This window comes from Schistocerca piceifrons, chromosome 8 (assembly GCF_021461385.2).
Source record: "Schistocerca piceifrons isolate TAMUIC-IGC-003096 chromosome 8, iqSchPice1.1, whole genome shotgun sequence".
Lineage (NCBI taxonomy): Eukaryota > Metazoa > Arthropoda > Insecta > Orthoptera > Acrididae > Schistocerca > Schistocerca piceifrons.
In genome coordinates, this window is record NC_060145.1 from 60,178,970 (window position 1) to 60,195,693 (window position 16,724).

The following is a 16,724-nucleotide window of genomic DNA, read 5'->3' on the forward strand; positions in this document are numbered from 1 at the left end:
AGTGAGTGTTGAGTTAGTAGAGTGGGACCCAGGCTGCGGGCCGGGCCGTGGGGTGGCCGGTGGCCGTAATGCAAGGCCGTACCGACAAAGGCGGTGGCCATCGCCGCGGTTTAACCCCTTTTGTGTTAGAAATATACGGGAAAGTGAACAAGTACAATTACTAGTGTGATTCGGTGATATTTCAGTGTCGATATTTGTATTTTCGCGTCTACCGCGCCGGCATTATTTGGATTGCAGTGTTGGATTGCAGTGTTGGATACAGTGATTAAAATTTGCGTGTGACAATATGAATAACAAAGAGGCCTGTGCTGAGATTAGCCATTATTAATTCTGTACGACGAAGGCAGTGGCTGTCTCCTTACTTTGTGTTTTTGTGGTGAATATAGGCTGTTGATTAATGAAGCTGTGTTGTTGTTCTTCTTGCCACCAGACATTTTATTATTACAGCATTCAAGAAGGACAAAATGGAATGTAACAACTCCGTAGCAGTCCAATCCGATTGCCAGCCCCATTAGGTACACGGTCACATTAATTAATATCTGTTTTGGGCTGCTATCAGATCTCGATCGAGCGGGACAAGTCAGTAGATTAAACCGGAGTGTTACAATACTTCCCACTAACACCAACCTATCCGAACTCCGGAGATGGGAACTTGCCCTTCAATATATCCTCTCTTCCCGTTACCCACCAGGCCACAACCTCCGCTAATTTCAAGTTGCTGCCCCTCGTACATCACTTGTCACTCAACAACATCTTTGCCTCCGTACTTCCGCCTCGACTGACATCTCTGCCCAAACTCTTTGCCTTTACATATGTCTGCTTGTGTCTGTATATGTGCGGATGGATATGTGTGTGTGTGAGAGTGTATACCTGTCCTTTTTCCCCCTAAGGTAAGTCTTTCCGCTCCCGGGATTGGAATAACTCCTGTCCTTTTTCCCCCTAAGGTAAGTCTTTCCGCTTCTGAGATTGGAATAACTCCTTACCCTCTCCCTTAAACCCCACATCCTTTCGTCTTTCCCTCTCCTTCCCTCTTTCCTGATGAAGCAACTGTGGGTTGCGAAAGCTTGAATTTTGAGTGTGTTTTTGTGTTTGTTTGTGTGTCTATCAACATACCAACGCTTTCATTTGGTAAGTATATCATCTTTGTTTTTAGATATATTTGTCCCACGAGGAATGTTTTCCTCTGTTATATTCATATGTTTAATATTTGTAAGAAATATACAAATGTATTATTTGTGGACATTAGTAGATTAGGAACTAGATTTCATACATTACATGGACTTCACCTGAACAGTCTCGGTAAAAAATATGTAAGTGAAAGAATTCTCGAATTTTCCAAAAAAGTAGTATTGGACTTTGGAGCTAAATTAAGTGAGAGTAGTTCTACATCAATCCAATATAGTAAAATGAAAGCAGGTTTAAAGAACCAGGGAAACGTGAGTCACTGACCAAGCTTAGTCCAGACCAGGCTTGGTCACTTCCTGTTGACCAGGGCCTAACCCATACTGAAAAAACAGGAAATAAATAGTTCAGCAGGCAGTATCTCCAAATCTGATAACATTATACCTAACTATACTGCTAGGATTATGTTTCTTAACATACAGGGCTTATTAGATAAAACAGATGTATTGCATGTTCTGGTCGAGGAAAAGCAAATAGAAGTCCTTGGTTTAGCTGAACACTGGATGAACCCTGATGGCATCAACTTGACAGGCATTCCAGATTTTAAAGTAGCCTCTTACTTTTCCCATAAAGATAAGAAACGAGGTGGCTTTGCCATTTTAATTAAGAACCATCTTGTTTTTGAGCCACTACCTAGTGTAACAAATTTATCTGTGGAGGAAACTTTTGAAATATCTGGCTGTTACATTGTGACTTATGGAATACCCTTTATCTGTATTTACAGAAACCCAGTATTGGAAAATAAGAGAGAATTTTTTGAAAGGCTGGACATCTTATTAAACACATTGTATTTAATGGAAGTTAATGTAATTCTAATGGCTGATTTTAATATTAATTTCAACTCCAGTACTTCTGACAACTTGGAAATAAATAGCTTAGTTAAAAGCTATGGGATGAATATCATGCTGAAGAATGTAATCACCAGACCTGGTAGTATTTTCCTGATGTGTTAAAATATGCCGAAGTGAGACCTCTGTTCAGGAAACGGTTGAGGGAAGATATGGGAAACTTTCGCCCTATTTCTATTCTCCCAATCCTGTCAAAAGTGTTAGAGAAGGTAGCTGCAAATCAGGTCAAAAATTTTATCTTAAAAATGATATTATTGTAAGTAACCAATTTGGATCCCAACAAGGAAAAAACACACTGAATGCAGTAAATAACTTTATTGAGAAGATATTCAAATCATTGGATCAGAGGAGTAAAGTTGCAGGTATCTTCTGCGATATTTCAAAAGCATTTGACTCGGTGAACCATGACATGCTTATCTACAAATTAAACAAATATGGGATTAAGGACAAAGCTCTGAAATGGCTCACATCATACTTGCACAACAGAAAGCAAAGGGTAACTGTCACATCAGATGCAGTGAATTATTATTCTAAATGAGGTACAGTATCACAAGCTGTGCCTCAAGGCTCCATTTTGGGGCCAATCTGTTCCTATTCTATGTAAATGACTTGCCCATAAATATAAATTCCCCGTCAGTTCTGTTTGCAGATGACACTTCTGTTTTAATTGAAGATGAATCAGAAAAAATTCAGAGCTCCATTGTGAGCACAATGGGTACTCTAGAAAACTGGTTCCAGTTAAATGGCTTGAAACTGAACATTGCACAAAACCAATATGGTACATTTCAAAACCAAACATTTGAAATGTGTGGATCTTAAAATACATCATCATAATCATCCTATGGAAGAAGTTAACACAGTCAAATTCCTAGGACTAAATGTGGACAACAACTTAAACCGGAGTACACATATTGAGTTCCTATCAAATAAACTAAGATGCTTTGCATTTGCAATGCAAATACTAGCAAACTCTACTGACATGAGTACACAAAAAATGGCATATCATAGTTATTTTGAATCTGTCATTAGGTATGGTATCATTTTCTGGGGAAATTTAAGTAGTGTATCACAAATACTGAAACTGCAAAAGAAAATTATATGATACATGTGTACTGCACAACAAACAGAATCTTGTCCCCATTATTTTGGAACCTGCAAATCCTAACAGTTCCCTCCATATACATTTATGAAATTATAATCTTTGTACACAGCAGACAAAAGTTATTTGGGGAAAATCATTTTAATCACACATACAACACCATTTGAAATTATATGCACGAACTCCACAGTATATGGCGATGACAATATATAACAAGCTAATGGGCAAAAATATATTTAATATGAAGCCAGAGAGCCTAAAAATAGGGATACAGCAGATTCTGTGGGATAAATGCTACTATTCAGTAGAAGAATTCATAGAGGATGACATGATAATTTGAGCAAGGGGTAATTAATTGTTAGTCTTTTATTGTATGTGTAACAAAATTGTATTATTATTATGATACCATTTGTTAAAATCAGTTGTTATAATTAATTGTTAGTTTTTTATTGTATGTGTACTTTTATATTGTATTATTGTTATGGTACCATTTGTTAAAATCAGGTGTTGTATGTACATGGTAAAACTTTGCCAAAATTTTGACTTGTCTCCTGTAGCTGAATCAAATGATTTAGATTATGTACGTTATGAGACTAATAAACCATAATTCACAATTCACAATGTAAACATGGGTACTTGTATCGACAATATTGTTACAACTTTTCATTCTTCAAAAAACAATACAAATGTGATTGACAGTCTTCTTTCTGATCATCATGGAATTATTATTCATGTAAACATGGATGAAATGATTTTTAATGTCACCAAGTCTTCTGTGATTCATAAGACACAACGTACAATTGTTGTTGATGTTGTTGTTGTGGTCTTCAGTCCTGAGACTGGTTTGATGCAGCTCTCCATGCTACTCGATCCTGTGCAAGCTTCTTCATCTGCCAGTACCTACTGCAACCTACATCCTTTTGAATCTGCTTAGTGGATTCATCTCTTTGTCTCCCTCTACGATTTTTACCCTCCACGCTGCCCTCCAATGCTAAATTGGTGATGCCTTGATGCCTCAGAACATGTCCTACCAATCGATCCCTTCTTCTAGTCAAGTTGTGCCACAAACTTCTCTTCTCCCCAATCCAATTCAATACCTCATCATTAGTCATGTGATCTACCCATCTAATCTTCAGCATTCTTCTGTAGCACCACATTTCAAAAGCTTCTACTCTCTTCTTGTCCAAACTATTTATCGTCCATGTTTCACTTCCATACATCGCTACAATCCATACAAATACTTTCAGAAATGACTTCCTGACACTTAAATCTATACTCGATATTAGCAAATTTCTCTACTTCAGAAACGCTTTCCTTGCCATTGCCAGTCTACATTTTATATCTTCTCTACTTTGACCATCATCAGTTATTTTGCTCCCCAAATAGCAAAACTCCTTTACTACTTTAAGTGTCTCATTTCCTAATCTAATACGCTCAGCATCTCCCGACTTAATTCGACTACATTCCATTATCCTCGTTTTGCTTTTGTTGATGTTCATCTTATATCCTCCTTTCAAGATGCTATCCATTCCGTTCAACTGCTCTTCCAAGTCCTTTGCTGTCTCTGACAGAATTACAATGTCATCGGCGAACCTCAAGATTTTTATTTCTTCTCCATGGATTTTAATAGCTACTCTGAATTTTTCTTTTGTTTCCTTCACTCCTTGCTCAATATACAGATTGAATAACATCAGGGAGAGGCTACAACCCTGTCTCACTCCCTTCCCAACCACTGCTTCCCTTTCATGCCCCTCAACTCTTATAACTGCCATTTGGTTTCTGTACAAATTGTAAATAGCCTTTCGTTCCCTGTGTTTTACCCCTGCCACCTTCAGAATCTGAAAGAGAGTATTCCAGTCAACATTGTCAAAAGCTTTCTCTAAGTCTACAAATGCTAAAAACGTAAGTTTGCCTTTCCTTAATCTAGTTTCCAAGATAAGTCATAGGGTTAGTATTGCCTCACGTGTTCCAATATTTCTACGGAATCCAAATTTAATTTTCACATCTGTCAACACCTGCTTTCTTTGGGATTGGAATTATTATATTCTTCTTGAAGTCTGAGGGTATTTCGCCTGTCTCATACATCTTGCTCACCAGATGGTAGAGTTTTGTTAGGACTGGCTCTCCCAAGGCTGTCAGTAGTTCTAATGGAATGTTATCTACTCCCGGGGCCTTGTTTCGACTCAGGTCTTTCAGTGCTCTGTCAAACTCTTCACGCAGTATTGTGTCACCCATTTCATCTTCATCTACATCCTCTTCAATTTCCATAATATTGTCCTCAAGAACATCGCCCTTGTATAGACCCTCTATATACTCTTTCCACCTTTGTGCATTCCCTTCTTTACTTAGAACTGGGTTTCCATCTGAGCTCTTGATAATCATACAAGTAGCTCTCTTTTCTCCGAAGATCTCTTTAATTTTCCTGTAGGCAGTATCTGTCTTACCCCTAGTGAGATAAGCCTCTACATCCTTACATTTGTCCTCTAGCCATCCCTGCTTAGCCATTTTGCACTCCCTGTCAATCTCATTTTTGAGACGTTTGTATTCTTATTTGCCTGCTTCATTTACTGCATTTTTATATTTTCTTCTTTGATCAATTAAATTCAATATTTCTTCTGTTACCCAAGGATTTCTACTAGCCCTCGTCTTTTTACCTACTTGATCCTCTGCTGCGTTCACTACTTCATCCCTCAAAGCTACCCATTCTTCTTCTACTGTATTTCTTTCCCCCATTCCTGTCAATTGTTGCCTTATGCTCTCCCTGAAACTCTGTACAACCTCTGGTTTAGCCAGTTTATCCAGGTCCCATCTCCTTAAATTCCCACTATTTTGCAGTTTCTTCAGTTTTAATCTACAGTTCATAACCAATAGATTGTGGTCAGAGTCCACATCTGCCCCTGGAAATGTCTTACAATTTAAAACCTGGTTCCTAAATCTCTGTCTTACCATTATATAATCTATCTGAAACCTGTTAGTATCTCCCGGCTTCTTCCATGTATACAACCTTCTTTTATGATTCTTGAACCTAGTGTTAGCTATGATTAAGTTGTGCTCTATGCAAAATTCTACCAGGCACCTTCCTCTTTCATTTCTTACCCCCAATCCATATTCACCTACTACATTTCCTTCTCTCCCTTTTCCTACTACCCAATTCCAGTCACCCATGACTATTAAATTTTCATCTCCCTTCATTATCTGAATAATTTCTTTTATTTCGTCATACATTTCTTAAATTTCTTCGTCATCTGCAGAGCTAGTTGGCATGTAAACTTGTACTACTGTAGTAGGCGTGGACTTCGTGTCTATCTTGGCCACAATAATGCATTCACTGTGCTATTTGTAGTAGCTTACCCGCATTCCTATTTTTTATTCATTATTAAACCTACTGCTGCATTACCCCTATTTGATTTAATATTTATAACCCTGTATTCGCCTGACCAAAAGTCTTGTTCCTCCGGCCAATGAACTTCACTAATTCCCACTATATCTAACTTTAACCTATCCATTTCCCTTTTTAAATTTTCTAACCTACCTGCCCAATTAAGGGATCTGACATTCCACGCTCTGATCCATAGAATGCCAGTTTTCTTTCTCCTGATAATGACATCCTCTTGAGTAGTCCCCACCCAGAGATCCGAATGGGGGACTATTTTACCTCCGGAATATTTTACCCAAGAGGATGCCATCATCATTAACCATACAGTAGAGCTGCATGCCCTCGGGAAAAATTACGGCAGTAGTTTCCCCTTACTTTCAACCGTCTGCAGTACCAGCACAGCAAGGCCGTTTTGGTTAGCGTTACAAGGCCAGATCAGTCAATCATGCAGACTGTTGCCCCTGCAACTACTGAAAAGGCTGCTGCCCCTCTTCAGGAACCACACGTTTGTCTGGCCTCTTAACAGATACCCCTCCATTCTGGTTGCACCTACGGTACGGCTATCTGTATCGCTGAGGCACGCAAGCCTCCCCACCGACGGCAAGGTCCATGGTTCATGGGGGAAAGAACGTACAATTAGTGACTGTAATATATCTGTTTTTCTAAAATGTATCAGAGAAATTAATTGGGTGTGTGTGTGTGTATGGTAACACTGGAGCAGAAAACCAGTTCAACAAGTTCCTTGAATTATTCATGTGGGCAGTTAACATTGGCCTGCCACTAAAGAACAAATGTGTTCAAATGAGCAGGGTATTGACCATCAATAAAAATAAGTGGTACACACAGGAACTACAAAAACTTAAAGATCAATGCAACAATTTCTACTACCTAGCAAAGAATTCATCTTGTCTGCATGCCAAAGTAAGATATAAAGAATGCAAATATCAGCACAGAATGGGTATTAAGAAATTTAAATTGTAATATAATTGCAAAATGGTTGCACAAGCTATTAATAAACCAAAAGAAATGTGGAAAATCATTTTGAGAATCTAGCATGGGGTAGCAAAGAATTTGTATCTAGATCCAAAATTAGTGATGATAGTTTTAATAATTATTTTGTAAGCAGTGTAGATAGTGTAGTTACTAAGATATCTGATAGTAAACATGAACCTAGCTACTATTTCGATGTTGCCTATAAAAACCAAAATGCTATGGAAAATGTGTTTTATTTTGAACACATTTGTGTAGAAGATGTACACTCTGCCATTCTTTCTCTTAGCAAAAGTGATTCACTGGATATTTACAATATCAGCTCTAAAATATTGAAACTTAGTAGTCATAATATAGCAGAGGTTCTCTATCACATCATAAGCTACTTCTTTGATGAAAGTTGTTTCCCTGAAAAATTAAAAGTAGCTACAGTAATCCCAGTCCACAAAAGGTGACAATAATTTGCCTAGCAATTATAGGCTAGTTTCTCTTGTACCACTTTTATCCAAGGTCATTGAGAAACTAATGAGTATTCAAATAATCAATTTTCTAGCTTTTCATCAATTACTTTCAAATAGCCAGCTTGGGTTTAGGAAAAATCTATCAACATGTGATGCTGTTGTGAGCTACATATGTAACTGTCTTGAAGCAAAAGAAGAAAATTTTTTTGTAAGTACAAAGTTTTTTGATTTATCAAAAGCGTTTGACACTGTGTGCCACAACACTCTGCTGCTGAAATTGAATACTGTAGGTTTCTCAGTCTCTGCTGTTAAAATTATTCAGTCATACTTATCTAATAGATCTCAAACTGTTTACTTCAATAACCAATATTCTAGTTTCTTACCCGTTAACCATGGTGTTCCTCAAGGGTCAATCTTGGGCCCTCTCTTTTATACAGTGGAAGATTTCTGTGAGGTTTTTATACAATGGAAGATTTCTGTGAGCATAATTTCTAACATAGATTAATTATTTGTGTATTTATAGTCATTGTTGTTTGTACATTTATTGACGTTGCTTATACAAGCTTTACATCCCTGTAAATGTTTTGTTTTTGGGCAACAAAAATCAATCAATCAATCAATCTCACCTACTAGGCAACATGCTTCAGGCCTGTAGGATGTTACTTTATACGTGACAGGTTTCCACCAAGTGCAAATATTCATATTATTTGGTCCAACCTTTCTATGTAAGTATATTATGTTTTGGCCAGAGTTATTAAGGAATTACATCATGCTTACCAAATGTCTTGCATCAGGATCGTGGCAATAGCCTATCATGAGATGTCCAAGATTATGCAAATCACCATAAAAGCTGGGATTTATTGACAATGTACTTGCTTCCATCATGTTACCAAGAACATCAATGCCTTCTGTTTCTGTAAGGTCAACTACTTCTTTCCTTTCCTAAAAAAGTAACGGTAAAAATAATGAATTTTAAAATTCTCACATAATAATGGAAAGCAGTAGAAGGGAATTAGCACTATCAGTAGTGATGACACAATGATTCACTACTTTCTGAGATATCAGTAAACTTATTTAACTACTTTTTCACTATGAATAACTTAAAGTGTGGAGAATCACTTGCAATTTGCAAGGAGGATGAATAACCTACATGATTTTTCATTTTTATAATTCATGCTTTCATTACAAAGTTTCAGAGTTTGCTTTACTGTTTCATAAATACAAGAAGTCACTTCTCCAAATCACTGAGTGCTGTTTTTGTAATAAAGCATCAGTAGCTATACACTTTTTCTAGTTCTCAGATAAAGATGTAAAGCATGATTTATGCTAAAGCCTAAGTGACAACATCTATTAAGTATTTTGCTGGTAAAACCTCTGAACATAAATGTGAGCTATTTGAAAACAATGACTGCAACTTTGTTACTCTGATCATCCAAAAACTGACAATTCAAAAGGAACACCACAGTGCAAGCCAGCCTTTAAATGGCCATGTACCTTATCTTCACTATTTGTTATTTCTGGCCACTCAACAAAGAATATTTTGTTAACAGCATTATGTATGGTTGCACACATTCCCTATGAGCTACTGTTAGATTTTCTTCTCACCAATGCAGTCCTCGAAAACATATTCTAAGAGTTTGCTACAGTTGTTCATTACGATGTAAGCACAGGTCACCTAAGAGTACCTGGCAGTGATCTTAACAACAAGACTGTTGAAAACCCTAGCACGAAACTCAACCAGTGTCACAGGTCAAGGGAAGTATGACAAAAGACCATACAAGCAAGATCAACAAAATAGTTTCCAGAGGTCGGTTGTTGGTGGAACACATTGTTGATTTCCATCTTCCCTTGTTATTTTCAAATGCACCACTCTTTGAAGATCATTTTCCATTTTTAAAAAAATTATGGACTTGTGGCGCCGATGAGGTCGACACCAGCATCGATCCGAGTATCGTCTTTGAACTAAGCTAAACATTATCTTTGTGCAGTTCCGCCATGTCAGTTATTTGTAAGCTTTTGATGTGTTTAGGTGAATAAATGAACTACTGCAAAATGGGAGTGTTGTTTGGTGTAACCAACCTGAACTTCACCCTCAGACTCTTTGATAATCATAAACACAAATACAGACTGTTGAGATGTATTTTACTTTTCATTTATACACAATTACACCCCAGTACACTACTGGGTTACTTCACACAAACCACAATGCACTGGATTCAGTAATGCATTGATTACCTTATAATTAAGTCCTCTGTAATGCTAACTAAGTTAATTTTTTTATTTACTTATCTCAGAAGCCCACCTTACATTCAGAAATCTCATTGACCAAATTTGGAAATCAGATGACATTTGTTTTGCAAATTTGATTGATGATATTGCTGAAAACACACACACACTTTTATACACACACACACACACACACACACACACACACACACACACACTGTATAACTGCATATACTGGTGTACTGTAAAGATTGACTTCTGATATGAGAAAATAAAAAACCTAAGTCTTTTATTTTAGAATTAACTAAGGACACAGAAATCAAATTAACAACACTTTAAGATATGTGTGGAAGTGAGGTACCAGCTGTGTGATAGCATAACGGTGACACAGCATAGAGATATGATTTCCACACTATTTATTAGCAGGCACATATACATAACATGTTTAAGCGTTACGAGCATACAGAGCATACTAATTCTTACTGCCTCGTGGAGCAGCAATCAGTATTTACAGAGTCAGAGATGTTATGCCGCCAGAGAGTGCCCCCCACCCCCCCTCCACCTTTAGTGCAGAGTATATTAGGAGAGGGAGAGGGAGAGGGGAGGCTTCAGTGGGACGTCATCTGTCTGAAGTGATGTGGGTGGCTGTGTGACAGGGGATGTGATGGAAGGCATGTCATAGTCAACAAGGTGCACCAGGGGGCGCAAGGCACCCCCAAAACACAACATCGGCGGTGTGACTCATGGGTTGCTGCGTGTTAGCAAATAAGGAAGAAGTCTCGATGGCATCTTTAATTGTTGCTGGCTGGGTGGCAGCGTTTGGGGAGGGAGCCATGTTGATGGCATTACCTTGCACTGTTGCATCATCAGGAGGCCAGTACCAGTGTAAGCCAGGGTGGTGGTGATTAGTGTAAAAGCTGCTGAAAAACAGGAGGTGAGTCCTGCTATATCAACTTCTGGTGGGACAGGAGTGGTGTGCATAAACCTGTGAGTTACAGTGGTTGCACACAACTGCCTGTCTGTGCAGATAGTGATAATCACGATGTTGGTATTGCATAATGTGACAGATATGTCATCAGGCAGAAAATTATGTAGATTCACCCACACTTGGAAACTGACTAATAGGTGATGGGGCCTATTGTGATAGATCTGCTAAAATTTACACTGGTTTAAGCCAGTTCACTGACACTGTTGTTTGTTTTCCAGCAATTTTGATATCAAAAGTGTTTGTATTGTGTTTCAGAACTCATTATGGTCCTGTAAATGGCGACTGTAGAGTAGGTTTCACATCGTCTGTATGTAGCATCACATGAAAACGTATGGACAGGTCTTTATGAATAAATATTCATTGTGTCATGTGATGGGAGAGGGTGGTACATGGATGTTTTGTATATTTGTGCACACACTTGTGATTAAGTCCGGTAAGTCTCGGTCAGTGTGGACTGATTCGTGCACTATGAATTCAGTGGGTAGAGTGAGGGGCTTGCCGTATAGTATTTTGGTGAGTGATGCTTCGAGGTCATCTTTATGTGTCGTGCGAATGCCCAGGAGAACCCAGGGAAGATCCTATCCCCATGAATCTGAGTGGCGCAAGAGAGCAGCTTTCATCATGTGATGCCACCATTCCACAAGGTCATTGTATTGGGGGTGGCAAGCAGTTATGTGGAACCGATGCATAGGTGGCATAAGTCATTGAAAGCTTTGATTCAAACTGCTGTCCCTAATCCGATGTTAAGGAGGCTGGGCATCTCAATCTGGCAATCCAACTGTTGACAAAAGTTTTTGCTACTGTCTCAGTTGATATATCAGAAATGGGAGTGGCCTCCAGCCATTGTGTCACCCGATCTATCATTGCTAGAATGTAATCATGTAATTTGGAGAGTGGCCTTACGATGTCAATAACTTACTGGAACCACCTCTTTGAAATTGGGAATTTACCAAAGGTGGGCTGTGCATGGTGGCCAGTTTTAGCTAGCTGGCATGGAATGCAAGTCCTGGTCCATGTGGCACAATCCTTTTTAATGTTAGGCCAGACAAACCATTCCGTGACAAGGGATATGGTGGGCACATGACCGGATGTGCACTGTTGTTGGGGAGGTCAAAAACTGTCCTGCAAAATGACTCTGGGATGACTGGTGAGACCCAACCATTCAAAACATCACACCAAACTTATTTGGAAATGCTGGGTAGTGTGCATTGCTGCAATTGGAGTAAGGAATCTGGTTTGTTAAACACATTGTGGAGATCGACATCTGTCGCTTGTGCATCTGCAATTCTATTGAAGTCCAACTGTGTGGAGGTAGCTGCAATATGGGAAAGATAGTCTACCACAATATTATTGGTACCTTTAACACGTCGCATATCAGTAGTGAACTGTGCTACAAAATCTAGGTAGTGGAATCTCATGGGTGCAAAATCCACTGACAGGTTGCGGAATGCAACTGCCAATGGATGATGATCTATCTACAGGAGAGTAGGAAAAGGGTGTGAAGAGTAGGAATGCATAGTCCATTTATTATCCAGCAGTGTGTCTGTGTCTCATGGGAGTTAGTGCAGATGTACAGTCATTTGCAGCATGGCTGACATGGGGGTGACGTCACTTGAACTGGGATCAGCAGTTTCTGGTCTTGCCAAGGCGAGGTCATGAAATTCTTGGAGTCCACAGTTGGTTTTGATACTGGGTGCGTGGGATGCAAGTGTGAAGCTTGGTCTGGAAGCACGTCAGTTGTGATGCCCGGCGTGGCTGAGATCTCAGTGATGTGATAGTCTGTCTCACAGAACTTGTGTTTAATTGCAATGGTTGGAACAGGATTTGGAAAATTGGAATGCACAGGTATTAGAAGGTGATACAAACCTTGATCCCATGGTACACTGGCAGATGGATGATGAAACGGAATGACAGAGTAATTGTTTCATAAATAACTCAAAGTCATCAGCTGGAGCCCACAGTATTATGATTATTACTGTGAACTTCCCATAAATTCTCCTTCTAAAGAATAAGCTTCGGACACTAATCACTGCAACATTGGAGGATGCATTTTTTATTAACTTTGAGGCCAGGCAGAGAGAGTGTCATGTGTAAATGAGTTGCATGTGTGTGTGTGTGTGTGTGTGTGTGTGTGTGTGTGTGTGTGTGTGTGTTCTGAAGAAGAAATCAAGTTAAAAAAACTCTGCTACTGTTTCAACTTGTTGTTTATGTGCCTACACACTATTCAGCATTTCATTTAGACAGAAATGATTTATTCATTCCCATGTGTGTATATTTGTGCATGGCCCAAAGGTTTCCATGCTCATATTAAACAATTCTTATTGTGGGTGTCTGTATGTGTGGATGGATATGTGCGTGTGTGCGAGTGTATACCTGTCCTTTTTTCCCCCTAAGGTAAGTCTTTCTGCTCCCGGGATTGGAATGACTCCTTACCCTCTCCCTTAAAACCCACTTCCTTTCGTCTTCCCCTCTCCTTCCCTCTTTCCTGATGAGGCAACAGTTTGTTGCGAAAGCTTGAATTTTGTGTGTATGTTTGTGTTTGTTTGTGTGTCTATCGACCTGCCAGCGCTTTCGTTCGGTCACCTCATCTTTGTTTTTATATATAATTTTTCCCACGTGGAATGTTTGCTTCTATTATAATGATATCATTAATTCTTATTGTAAAACACAACTGAAATGTACAGCAAGAATGCATAGTTTTAAATTACATTGATTGTATTAAGGGTAAGTACAAAGATTACACTCAGTGAATTGTCTTAGTTGCCAGAAAAGATAATTCTAATTCTTTTTAGAAGTATGAAAACCATTTATTACTTACATTTACAACAGATCCACTTTGAATGGCTTCAAAAAATCGATCTCGCCAGCGTTCCAAATCTTCTATGTCAAATTCAAGTTGATCAAGTTCTCGGTTGATATCCTTTGAGAAGAACAATTTTATACTACAATTTATTCAATACGTTAATTAAAGGGAATAAAAGAAGTAAAAGCTATTATGCCATATCCTTTCAGTATTCATTTCCAATGTCACTGAAGTTTGTGGAATTCACATGATCAAAAAATTCTCTAGTATCATTCAGGAACATTGAAAACCTTACTCACGGGACTTAAAAACATTTATTTAATATTAATTTATTATCTACAATTACTTTTCTTTAAGGTACTCATAAGTGATTTTATTTATTTAATGTTAATTTATTATGTAAAATTACTTTTCTTTAAGGTACCCATAAGTGATTTCAAACTAAATTTGGGCAACTGTGAAATAATAAAGAAGACATACATTCATACATATCCTAAATAATCTACATCTACATCTACAACTACATTTATACTCCGCAAGCCACCCAACGATCAATCAATATGATGTATTGATGAACGGAATCCTTTCACCAACTATTATCTACCTACCTTTCCTCTTCTTTTATGTTGTTCCACTTGTATCCTTTCATCAGTACAATAATCTTTACCCACTCTAAATCTTACCTGTCATCACTCAACTGTCTTGCCCTCCCCTTCTTAAGCACATGTGTGTATTCATACATCAATATATATATGGCACATTTTCTTTGTTATAAGCTGATTGCTCCTATGTAACTGTAAAATGATCCCTGAACAAAAAAATTACTGATACTGATGAAGTATGTTTTTAATTTTCTTTTGAACTGGTTGAATGAGGGTTCGTTTCAGCAATAAAACCCAGAAAAACTGAATGTATAGGGAAGAGAGTCTAAGAATACTAGAGCCCTTAAATAGGATTCTGCAAATGAACATTTGTCTACTATCCCAAATATCATATCAAATGGATTCTGTCTCCTCTACAGGAAGCAAAGGCTCTGTCACCGTTTTTCCTCCTGACTGTGAGTAGTGTGCCAGTGGTAGGTCTAGAGGCCCTACACAGGGGAGGCAGGGACAAAGGAGAACTCAGGGCATTACAAACAACCTACTGTTCTACCTGGCACGGTACTTACAGTAGATTATCTTTAGCTTCCCTCTGACAATTATGCCTCCATCCTTGCTACCCTCCCTGTTTACCTTTCCCTGTTGCTTCATAACCTGGGTTGTGAGTTACTGAATCCACTTTCCCTTCTTCCTTTTTTTCCCCCCTCTCTCCACCCTGATGAAGAAACAAAGTTCTGAAAGCTAGGAACGTAAATTTTCTGTTCTGTTTTGTGTATCTATCGGCTGTACTGAGCTGAGGTCAGTGCTGGCAGCCCCTCTATCTCTTTGTTAGTATAAATTTATAAGCATGCTGCTACCGTTTTTTCGTGTAACTGTGGAGTACATATGGCCAGATGTGATCGATAGTAATCGGCCCCTTTGACCTCCAATAACTCATGTACTATTCAAGTTAGATGCCTGTAATTTATACCAATTTAGGTTTACATTAATAGCTTTCTAAAGACATGTCGATCGACAAAATCAGATGAACCATTTAGAATTTGGAAATTCATTGCTGGGTGTTACTTGTATAATTTAAACTAATAAAGTTATTAAAAATCTGATTACATCATCAGAATTGTCGTGCAAATAATGGTAATGTACATGTTTCTTTTTGAGGTATCATGATTCATCTGGCTACTATTAACTTCTATACGAATTGTAAAATGTCTGCCATTAAGGTTTCACAAGGTCCACCATCTTTGGCACTCCCAGCAGGTTTCCTTTATGAACACAGCATCACCATGGAATTCCCAGCCACACAGTCCGTGGACCCCGGCTAACATTTGGAACCATGTGGCCGCCGATGAGCCGTGGCCCGCCGAGAGGCCCCAGCGCGGCCACACCAACTCTGATCTTAGAATATTTTCAGGATGCCACAGCTCACCCCTTACCTCACAAGGCACAATTTAAACTTAGTAGAACTGTGAATCGTCATAACAGTGTGTACTGGGCACCAGAAAATCTGCATGTTTGTGTGGATAAAGCAATCAGTCTACTAGGAGTCCATGTGTGGTGTGGATTATCATCTTGGAAGTTAGTAGGACCCTTTTTCTTTGATGCTATTGTTTTTGGGGAAGTGTACCTGGAAATGTTATGCACATCGATTTTGCCAGGTATATGTGCACTTTATGGAGTTGATGAAGAGGTCTTTTACCAACAGGATGGGGTGCCACCACACTACCACCTAGCCATACGATCTGGATGACAATTTTGCGGGGAATTGGATTGGACAAAGAGCGTCCATTGAGTTCCCTCCATTGTCATCAGATGTAACACCTATGGACTTTTACTTGTGGGTAACTGTGAAAGGTAACGTCTATCGACGTAAGCCTCGCGTGCTGGAGGAACTTTACTGTGAAATTACAGCGACATGTGCAGCAATCTCAACTGTAACAATGACTGACGTAGTTGCGGCAACCACTCATCATTCTGTTATGTGTATACACACCAACTGTGAACATTTTGGGCATTTAAAGTAACCGTGTGCTAAACTGAAGGTTGTGCAACATGTGTGACCAATTATTAAATGTAAAATAAACACATAAGTAATACTTTTTATTCCTTGAAGTGTGTATATATTTTTCTGGCTCACTCGGTATTAAATTCAGTT

General features: G+C 38.6%; 1 protein-coding gene across 1 annotated transcript in view; it reads right to left on the minus strand.

The window, feature by feature from the left end:
* The window catches only part of LOC124712074 (phenoloxidase 2-like), a 229,089-nt gene that overhangs the window by 132,662 nt on the left and 79,703 nt on the right, over window positions 1-16,724 (minus strand). Inside the window, exons 8-9 of the mRNA XM_047242369.1 lie at window positions 13,989-14,090; window positions 8,734-8,898 (exon numbers count right to left, since the gene is read on the minus strand). Coding sequence (XP_047098325.1) covers window positions 8,734-8,898; window positions 13,989-14,090 — 267 coding nt within the window. The remainder of the gene's footprint in view (window positions 1-8,733; window positions 8,899-13,988; window positions 14,091-16,724) is intronic.